Here is a 9,753-nt window from a genome sequence, read left to right as displayed (position 1 = left end):
TTTGCATATCACGAAGGGAGTTATTTTATGCGTAAACTCTTGAAAGAGTAAGGTGGAGCTTGAAAGAGACGAGCGGAGAGAAAACTGCGCGAGCTTACTTTTAGATGAACATTTGTCGGATAAGCTCCTGGCGACAGTTAAAACTATCACGACACGGCGCGCACGGGTGCATGCTGCAGTTATACGATCGCAGCAGGGCAAAGATGTTTCTGCGCCCGGCTAATAAAGTGTCTGTATACTTGAAAAGTCGGTGCGTGCAGGTACGCGCGCCTCGTAAAAAGCAATTATACGTACTTTACACTGTGTAAGCAGCTACGTTGCTCGCTGCGCAGATGGCTGTAACGCGCGTATAATGTAGCGCGATGGACATGCGAGGGGTGCGCGAGCGGTTCGCCTTTCTCTCGGCAAAACCACCCGAGAGACGATGGATGAAAAAAACGTTGGAAAGTTAATAAACGCGCCTATGCGCAAAACGAATCTGTCGGTCTATCTCAGTCGAGTTATTGCGCACAGTGCGTGTATTTTTGTGGGTGCACGTGTCAGGATGTGATATTTATTCGTCGATCCATTCTGTCCGCATAAACGCATACCATGGAACTATAATATATATTATACAAGTTTAAGTGTACTACGCGTACATGAATCTTTGAAGCGAGAGAAGATGGAATGGAAGACGAAAGAAGAGAAGAGAAAGATAACTGGAGGAAAAGCACATACAGCGCTCCATTAAGAACGGGTCAACAAAGCTTTTGTCCGGGGCTCTCGCGAAAATCTGCTAAAGCTCCGTCGTCCGTGTGTATATATACGCTATAATAGCATATAGGCTGCAGCAGTCGCATGTTTAATTTATAATTCGAAAGCTCGCGTCCTTTGACTCTCGTGGCTCGGCTTCTGCACTTCTTTTTTCTTCTTCGTTCGCATTGCTGCTCTTGTGACACACATATCTCGCCGTCAAAGATCCCTTCGTATATGTACATATACACGTAGTATATATGTGCTTTCATCCTCTCGCCCGAGCGATTACAGCTCCAATTGAAATCCACGTCCAATCGCTCGCTCTTTCTCGTGCATAAATGCGACTGCTATTTGCAGCTCTATCCGCCGCCGATGATAAGTCCACGGAGCTTGCGACTCGAGCCCCAGCAGCACCGGAGAATCAATCTTTGACTCACCGGCTCGTCGCTTTTATGTGCCGACTCATAACTACATGCGCGCGTGTACGAGAAAAAAGAAATAAACGTCCAACCAATCCAGGCCTGGCATCGCTAATTATTCAATGCGCAATGGATCCAGAACACCTAACGGGCTCTCGGCACAATGCCGAGTAGTCAATGTCAAATAATTCATCAAGAAAGCAGAATCGATGAGATGTTTTTTTCTTCTTCCTTCGATATAGCTTACCATTCGTTCGCGTTTTTTTCTTTCTGCAACAATAAAATAAGCTCAGTTTCTCTACATAGAAGGCGACGAAACATCTCATAATTATCCGAGATTCTGCTGCTAGTTTTACATTTGATAATTCTTAATTTAAAATTACTCGCTTGAAAGTAGGATGGATGCATATGAATTTATTGCCTTGAAGAACGTATTTCTAATTATTTAATTAAAATGTAAGCGCCACTCGCGCAATTACTGAAAGCGTTCCAGATTCGCAGAGGCACGTAAATTAAAATATATATATGTGTGTTTGTGTGTTTGTCACGGAAAGGAGAACTGCTCGCAGCCAGAAAATACACGCGTCGATGCAGAAACAAGAACTCTGGAGTGCGGAAAAGTAAGGAGCTAGCTAGCTCAAACTTTCGTAAAACACGTATTAATAAACATTTGTCGCGCCTGCCGGCTTCGTAAATTGTAATCGATGTAAGTTTCTATTTTACGACTGATCGCACTCGTGCAATATTTGCGCAAAGTATAAAAAAAACACGTTCCAAGAGAAATCAAACGGATAATCGGTACGGAAGAGGGATATACGACGACCCGTACATGTCTCTTTTTCGTAGGTTTATCTCCGCGAGTTTTGAACAAACAGGCATGGTGCACATTTAGTTGTCAAATAAGGCTTGCCGTTAAATCATTTGCTTTGCTGACCCGCATCCGGCTTATGCGCTATCGACACCTTACTTATAGCTTTTTACGAGGATATATTTTTAAGAAAATACCATCTATGCCACTCATCGATTCGGTAAACTGATACAATTTTTGTCGTACAATTGGTTTAGCAAAATAAAGTATTCTTAGTATCCAAACTGACAGACTATGGGTTTCAATCGAGTACCTGATTTAACTTAAAGAGTAAAAGGGTTAAATAAGTCGAGATCTATTAAAGAAAATCTCTTGAAAGTAACCACGCATTAGAATAAAATACAATTATAATAATTTTTTTTACCATCCTTTAGAATTTAGAAAAAGTGAACTCTTTGAACATTTTTTAAGAGAGGATCTTTAATAATTGAACAAATCAATTTAACTAAGATCAATGGCTTTTTTATTGTGCAGTTAACGAATAAAATGATTAATGGTAAGGTATAAGAAGGTATTTATAGTAATTTTAACAGCTCAATAAAATTTCATTCGTATTAAATTTTTAATTTGTATAAATAACGTATTCCAAAAACAGTCATCTTAGAGGTAAAACTTTTTGTTCAAAGTAATACAGCGACGCTTTAAACTAATTACAGAACAATAACAAATGTAGCTCATGTAACAATTAAATATTTATTTCTGTTTTTGCGAATAACGCTTACATAACAATAACATTAATTGATATTACTCGAATTGATTAGAGAAATACAGTCTTTTTATTTAGTATAATTATAAAGGCACCTTTTATCATAAAATTATTAACTCAGATAAAGTAGTCTCATAGAATAAAACGGCGTTTGACTAAATTATATTTAGTTAAACTGAAACACTCTTGTTTTCTTTGGCATTAACAATCTTTAGATTTTTGATAGCTTTGTCCCCGTATTGATCTATTAAATCTCTTACAAACATGTCTTTTAGTTGTTTTAAACATCTGTAAATAATAATGTGTGCGTTAAAGGTTGCCAAGTATTACGAAAAAATTTTATTTATTTTTGTATTAAAATTTGGTTAGTTAACATAATAATTATTACCTTCTGTAAGTAGCATCCGTTCTAAATTTTCCTATATCTCGACTGGGGGCGTGCGGTCGATGAATTATAAAGGTGTCTGGCAAAACCACGTATCTATGAATTAAATTAATATATTCATATTTATTCATAAGATTTGTAGGTAATCAATAGAGAAGCCTTATATTTATAGCATTGCAGACTAAACTCTGTTCTTATTTTTCTTTCATCCAGTTCATTCAGAGTCTATCGTGAAGTAAGTTATTGTTTAGAATTATAAAAGAACCTACCTATATCCTATAGCTGTTAAATGTGTTATATATGACACTTTGTTCCAGCCAAATCCTAAAAAACGCACATCATATGCTGGTGCAGATTTTGGAACAACTACAAAAGGTTCAAAATCTGGTTCCCAAGATACTTCATAAGGCTCAGTTGCATTTTGATACAAGCTGTAATTGGTTGCAGCATGTCCTTGATACCACACATGATAACGGAAAGTATATAATATTCTAAGTTCTAAATACTTTAAAAGATCTGCTTTTGACATAGGAAACGTAAACCTAGAGTAATTCCAAATCACTACATGATTAATCTTATTTTTACATAATACCTTTGAGATATTACTTTTAATTATACCTGTATCGTTGTGTTTCAAATGCAGGTACAACAAATGCAATATTTTCATTACCAGTTAAATTGTACTGAATAAGATGATCCATTAGAATTTTATGCAAATTCATTTGAGGTAAAAAGTCAATATCTAATTGAAATATGAATGGTTGAGTCATATATTTCATGGCAACATTCCTCAAATAATTAACTGGATAAAATTCCTTCAACGGGAGTTAAAAAAGTAAGTATAATTCAAATATTATATCATTTTATAAATTCATAGAAAGTATCATTATATTATGTTTTACCCCTTCTTTATAAACAATATGATAAGCTATATTTTTTCGATTTCTAAGCTCAGCCGAATTTTGTACAAAATCTATAAAAGTTTGTACATCAGCATCACTCAAATAAAGTGCAACACTTATTGGTCCATCCCAATGTTTAGATAAATCTTCTAATAGTGCCATTCTATCAGTACTACATTGCGCAGCTAAAACTACATCAGCATTACTGATGATGTTGTATTCAAATTCAAAATAAAAAGGATGTGTACGATAAATAATGTTGGCTCCTTCTCTAAATTTGGAACATGGATCGTCTTCATCACTCTAAAATACAAAATTTAAGGCATCATTTTATAATTGTTTTAGATATAAGTATAAAAGTGCTCATACTTGAATTATATCTTCATTTGAAGGACATCCAAATAGTTTTCTTCTGAGTAAATTTCCATCAAGTTCTAAAATTATTTGATGCATTTTTCTGAAATCCTGAGCATGCTTGTTTTTAACATTTTGTTTTCTTGGAGAGTTCCAATGAACAATCTAAAAAAACAGTTTATAACAAAAATTTTCTGGAAGCTACATAAAAATCTGACTATATTTCTATAATAATGTGTTTGAAATGCTTACATTAATTTGATCAGTGTTGGTATAGCATGTTTCACTTAAGGCATTATCGCTTAGTTGTACATTCCATGTACAATCAATGGCAAATACTAAATTTGGATTATTTTTTATAACAGCATTAATTATATCTTGGTCTGCCAAACTTGTTTTAGGAATGTATTGCAGCACAGTAGATGCTGTATTTTTCCATAATTCATTGAACTTCATTGCACGTAATTTTTGCAAATTCATTAACATTACACCAGTATTAAAACCTTTACCCACAGCAGGCCAAGGCTGAGAACTGAAGACAGATTTTGATGTTCTTGTGTACCAATTGCTCTGATTTTCAATTAAACCCAAAACTTGATTATTGTTGAATTGTTCAAAAAATTTCCATAGAATCGATATGTCATTGAGTACAGTTACATCTGTATCTAAAACTATTACTTTTTCTTCATTGATTGAATCAGGTAAAATTAATTTCAATAATCCATAAACTCCAGAATAATGTTTGTTGGGGATCCAGGAAACTTTTGATACCCATGATTCAGTTTTATAGTAAGATATTGTAACTGTAATCCAAAATAATATTAATATCTATTAAAACTATATCTATTAAAGTGCAATAGATTTTACCATGTGGTAGATTCCAAGTGTTGAACACAACATTCAAAGATCTCAAAGAAATATCATCGACTAATAAATGAAAATGAAGAGGCTTTGTACGATAAAATAAAATAGATTTGACAGTTGTTATAAAACTAATAGTTGAATTATAACCAGCACACACTAAAGCTACATGAATGGTACTACAATCTCGTACCTACAATATAAATATAATTCATGAATAATTAAAGAGCTTGTATCAATACATAAATTATCATTTTGAAAGATCCTAATACTTACTTTAATATCTCTATTGGAACGATGTAAATTGAAAAGATTTTCTTGAGAATGAATGAATTTCTGTGATTCTTTAGATTTGGAAGAAAGCATATTTGTCGATAATGCATAAGGATTTCTTATTATAGGAGCTGTAAAAAAAGATAGTGTTAATCAATCTAAACAATTATGAAAATAATTATAGAGGCTTACCATTTATGGATAAGTATAAGTAAAATAACATTGCAATAAATACAAGTATACAAAGCCATCCTACCCATGGTCTAACCATTCTGTTGTGTCGAGCATACTTTGGAAAACGAGTTATGATTGCAGATTGTTATTATTGTTTACTCATACTCTCTCTATTCAAAACAGATTAAATGCTCAATTAATCATCTTATTTTAACAACTGTCAAATTATTCAACTGTAGACAATAGTATACTGCTGATTTAAAAGCTCGAAATTTGTTTGTATGATGTTAACAATCAAAGTATTTTAGATATCACGATGGAAGAGCTATCCCAACAAGTGCTTATGAAAATTGGTCATGTGGATCGTTGTTTGTTATATATTTATACACATCTATATATAAAGCTCTTTCTATGATCACATATGATGCACTGCAGGAGGGCGCGCAGACTGAGCCGCGAGATACTATATACATATACGAACATATGAGCGCAAAGTATATATTTTATTATACATGATATATTAGCAATGTGCTGCAAATACCCGGTTGTAAGAAACACACTTTCCAGTTCGTTAAAAGACTCTTTTCTCTGAACTCTAAACTTTCGTGGATTATTGTACCACTGATTGATATTATTTGATACGACTCGTTTGAAGAATATCCGAGGATGCGATTGCAAGCGAATAATTCATCACAGCTTATGCGATCTAAAATCTCGATCACAAAGCTCACACTATTTCTATTTTGAAATATTCTGATGGAAATCGATAATTTTCAACATTTTTATCAAAAATTTTTTTACAATTTCTGTTACAGTTGAACTTCATTGTGTAAAAAATTCAAATGATTGGACTTTAGGGTTTTGTAATAAAATTTTTTAACAAAAAAAAGTCCGTCTCATAAAGCTATGTAGCTCTTTATATGCTTATAGAAGCCAACTGCACTTGTTGAAATTTGAACGGTGATGTACATCTTTAAATTTTATCCATCTTTAATTTCTCTTTGAAAATTCAATGAATGTAGTGGTTTATGTGGCTCGCCCAGTCCCTACTCAATTTTTATGTGTTCATTTTAAACTTATAGGCGTCTGCTCGCTCCGCTCACTGTACGCTGCAGTCTGCAAAAACCAACAGAAGTCAGAATCTGACATTCTGATTCTGTTCGTTGTGCGCAACAGAGCCTACGCATGTTCCATTTATAGTTGTGTTTTTACTGTCGTTGACTCGACATTACATGCCGATTGCCATAATACATGTCGTAGGAGTGGCCGATTGTCCTAATTTATTTATGCAAATGAAAAATTTAATCGTTCGTGAATTGTGAACTTACAATAAGAGTTGAATAATTGATGATAAATAATATATGGGGTTATGTGTAATGTAAACTTAAAGAATATGATTATATTTAGCATCTGACGTATGTGTCCAGTATGTAGAATGGGCTGTGGCTCGTTTTATTTTATGATTTTCAACCTTCTCCCTTAAGAGTCTATTTTGGTCTTTTTTCTCTTAACTGACAAGATTCAAGAACTGCAATTCACTTTGAAGCTTATCACTTAATCTATTGTTTTTTGTGTAAAAAGTGGTATAAACAACAAGTGTTTATTTTTAAAATTACATACATATTCTATAAATATGGAAGACATTTTCCAATGGTGCCGAGAAGGCAATGCAATGCAAGTAAGAGTATGGTTAGATGATACTGAAAATGATATGAATCAAGGGTAGGCATGGTGAATTAATCTATGTTATTATCATTCTGATGTTCAATTTAATAATTTTTACTTTTATAATTTTTTAGTGACGATCATGGCTTTAGTCCACTTCATTGGTGCTGTAAAGAGGGACACTCTAAGCTGGCAGAATTACTTGTTAGTCGAGGAGCTCGCATAAATGCAACAAATCGTGGCGATGATACACCTCTTCACTTAGCTTCTGCTCATGGGCATAGGGAAATAGTGCAATTGGTAAAAAATAAATAATAATGCTTTATATGGTACTAATATATAGTATTCATACTAATTATAATTTTTTTTAATTTTTTCAAAGTTACTTAAACATAAAGCTGATGTCAATGTTACAAATGAACATGGCAACACTGCCTTACATTATGCATGCTTTTGGGGATATGAAGCTGTTGCAGAGGACCTAGTTGCAGCTGGAGCTTTAGTATCAATTGCCAATAAAGATAGTGATACACCATTGGACAAAAGTAGAGGAGGGTTGGCAAAGAGATTGCATGGTATGCCAAAATGTTTCTAGTATTTATAATAATATTACAAAAAATTAATGTTTTATGAAAATAATTTTTAGATATGGCAGTTGATTTTGGTCAAGATTTGAAAAAAATTCAATTCAAAGATCAAAGCTGGCTAGGTTTAAAAACTAGAAGCAGTAAGTTTTGAAACATTAATGTAAAATTTCAAAATCACCAAGCTGCCATGTTTAGCTAATTTAATTTTAAAATTTTTAGGAGATGCCACTTTATCAAGATATAAAGGCATCAACATGTCTGATCTATCATTACACACTCAATTGGCTGTCACAGCTAGCGGAGAAACATGGCGAGGCCGTTGGCAAAATAACGATATTGTTGCAAAAATTTTAACTGTCCAGGAGTGTTCAACTCGAGTTTCTCGAGATTTCAACGAGGAATTCCCAAAATTACGCATTTTTTCCCATCCAAACGTTTTGCCAGTTCTGGGATGTGTAAATCAACCTCCCAGACTTGCCACTGTATCTCAGTACATGGCTCGAGGAAGCTTACATCGCTTATTACACGGTGGAACCGGCGTAGTTGTCGATACAGCTCGAGCCTTGCGTTTGGCCCTCGACGTTGCTAGAGCTATGGCATTTTTGCACGGACTCGAAAGACAGATGCGATGTAGATTTCATTTAAATAGTAAACATGTTATGGTAGGTATATAGAATATATAATTATATATTTTACTAGTATATTAAGCTTTTGAATGTATGAACTATGTTATATACAGATCGACGAAGATTTGACGGCTCGAGTAAACATGGCAGATTCTAAATTTTCTTTTCAAGAAGTTGGTAGGATATATGAACCAGCTTGGATGTCACCAGAAGCCCTTAGCAAACGACCCTCTGACATAAATTTAGAAGCCAGCGATATGTGGAGTTTTGCCGTACTTTTATGGGAACTAGCAACGAGAGAAGTGCCTTTTGCTGAACTTTCGCCAATGGAATGTGGCATGAAGGTACAAACCTTTCAGGCCTTTTAGAAAATTTTCTGTCAGACTTGAATAAGATTTTGAATGTATTCATTTAAAATTAACAAACAAATACTTTTTACAGATTGCCTTAGAAGATTTACGCGTGAGCATTACACCTGGAATCTCATCTCACCTAGCAAAGCTCATAAAAATATGTATGAATGAAGATCCCGGAAAACGTCCGACTTTTGCAATGGTTGTACCGATTTTGGACAAGATGAAGCGATGAATGCGAGATAAATTATTTTCATCTTTCATAGTCATATTAGTATGAATATTATATATTCCTAAATATAGCATTTAATCAACGTAAAAAACATTAACAACAAATAACATTTGATAATCAAAAGTATTCATTTCATTTCGGAGTCCCTTGTACGACAATACTCGAGAATTTTCGCGTGTAAAACACGTTATATTAGTATAGATTGTCATGTGCCTATATTTATAAATTTATAACACTTACCTAGTACATAAGTAAAATTTTGTATTCGAACCATACAACAATTTATGGCCGAATATTTTGTATAAATTGAAATCTAAAATTTAACATATGAATATTTTATTCTCCAAAATCTTTTATTTATTTTACACTAACTTTGCCTCCTTGCTATGTGAATAAAGAAACTGAGTCGTTTTTATGTAAGTCATATGAATTTTCTGATAATCGTCACCTTATAATTTAACAGGATAACTTTTCTGTAAATTTTACGTAGAGCAAAATTAATGGAAACATTCAAATTTTGCATATTAAACACACCATCGTGAAGAGTGATTTATATATATTTATTTACCGAGCGGTAGTGGTGAGTGGTGACTGTCCGTCACTCTTGAACTAA

General features: G+C 33.7%; 2 protein-coding genes across 2 annotated transcripts; one reads left to right on the top strand and one right to left on the bottom strand.

The window, feature by feature from the left end:
- Positions 1-2,583: 2,583 nt before the first annotated feature.
- Positions 2,584-6,457, bottom strand: LOC106650865 (LARGE xylosyl- and glucuronyltransferase 1-like). The gene is made up of 11 exons (XM_014369102.2): positions 5,929-6,457; positions 5,696-5,847; positions 5,507-5,634; positions 5,237-5,423; positions 4,622-5,172; positions 4,385-4,534; positions 4,016-4,318; positions 3,732-3,928; positions 3,383-3,655; positions 3,117-3,209; positions 2,584-3,016 (listed from the first exon to the last, which is right to left on the bottom strand). Exons 2-11 carry the CDS (start codon positions 5,772-5,774, stop codon positions 2,899-2,901), a joined length of 2,079 nt encoding a protein of 692 aa, XP_014224588.1. The 5' UTR covers positions 5,775-5,847; positions 5,929-6,457; the 3' UTR covers positions 2,584-2,898.
- A 94-nt stretch (positions 6,458-6,551) lies between these two features.
- On the top strand, positions 6,552-9,453 carry LOC106650856 (integrin-linked protein kinase homolog pat-4). Its single transcript, XM_014369089.2, has 7 exons — positions 6,552-7,399; positions 7,477-7,642; positions 7,725-7,917; positions 7,989-8,069; positions 8,149-8,591; positions 8,669-8,899; positions 8,997-9,453. The coding sequence occupies exons 1-7, from the start codon at positions 7,311-7,313 to the stop codon at positions 9,141-9,143; spliced, it is 1,350 nt and encodes a 449-aa protein (XP_014224575.1). The 5' UTR covers positions 6,552-7,310; the 3' UTR covers positions 9,144-9,453.
- Positions 9,454-9,753: the final 300 nt, after the last annotated feature.

Source organism: Trichogramma pretiosum, unplaced genomic scaffold (assembly GCF_000599845.2).
Source record: "Trichogramma pretiosum strain Unisexual culture from Peru unplaced genomic scaffold, Tpre_2.0 scaffold3, whole genome shotgun sequence".
Lineage (NCBI taxonomy): Eukaryota > Metazoa > Arthropoda > Insecta > Hymenoptera > Trichogrammatidae > Trichogramma > Trichogramma pretiosum.
The sequence above is the reverse complement of the archived record's forward strand: the minus strand, read 5'-3'. Positions and strand labels throughout refer to the sequence as shown.

Excerpts from the sequence above, each read along its gene's own strand:
- LOC106650865 (XM_014369102.2), bottom strand. The coding sequence starts at position 5,774 with ATGGTTAGACCATGGGTAGGATGGCTTTGTATACTTGTATTTATTGCA. Across the intron at positions 5,635-5,695 it reads CTTATACTTATCCATAAATG|CTCCTATAATAAGAAATCCT; the intron begins GTAAGCCTCTAT and ends CTTTTTTTACAG. Across the intron at positions 5,424-5,506 it reads GTTCCAATAGAGATATTAAA|GTACGAGATTGTAGTACCAT; the intron begins GTAAGTATTAGG and ends TTTATATTGTAG.
- LOC106650856 (XM_014369089.2), top strand. The coding sequence starts at position 7,311 with ATGGAAGACATTTTCCAATGGTGCCGAGAAGGCAATGCAATGCAAGTA. Across the intron at positions 7,400-7,476 it reads GAAAATGATATGAATCAAGG|TGACGATCATGGCTTTAGTC; the intron begins GTAGGCATGGTG and ends ATAATTTTTTAG. Across the intron at positions 7,643-7,724 it reads ATAGGGAAATAGTGCAATTG|TTACTTAAACATAAAGCTGA; the intron begins GTAAAAAATAAA and ends ATTTTTTCAAAG.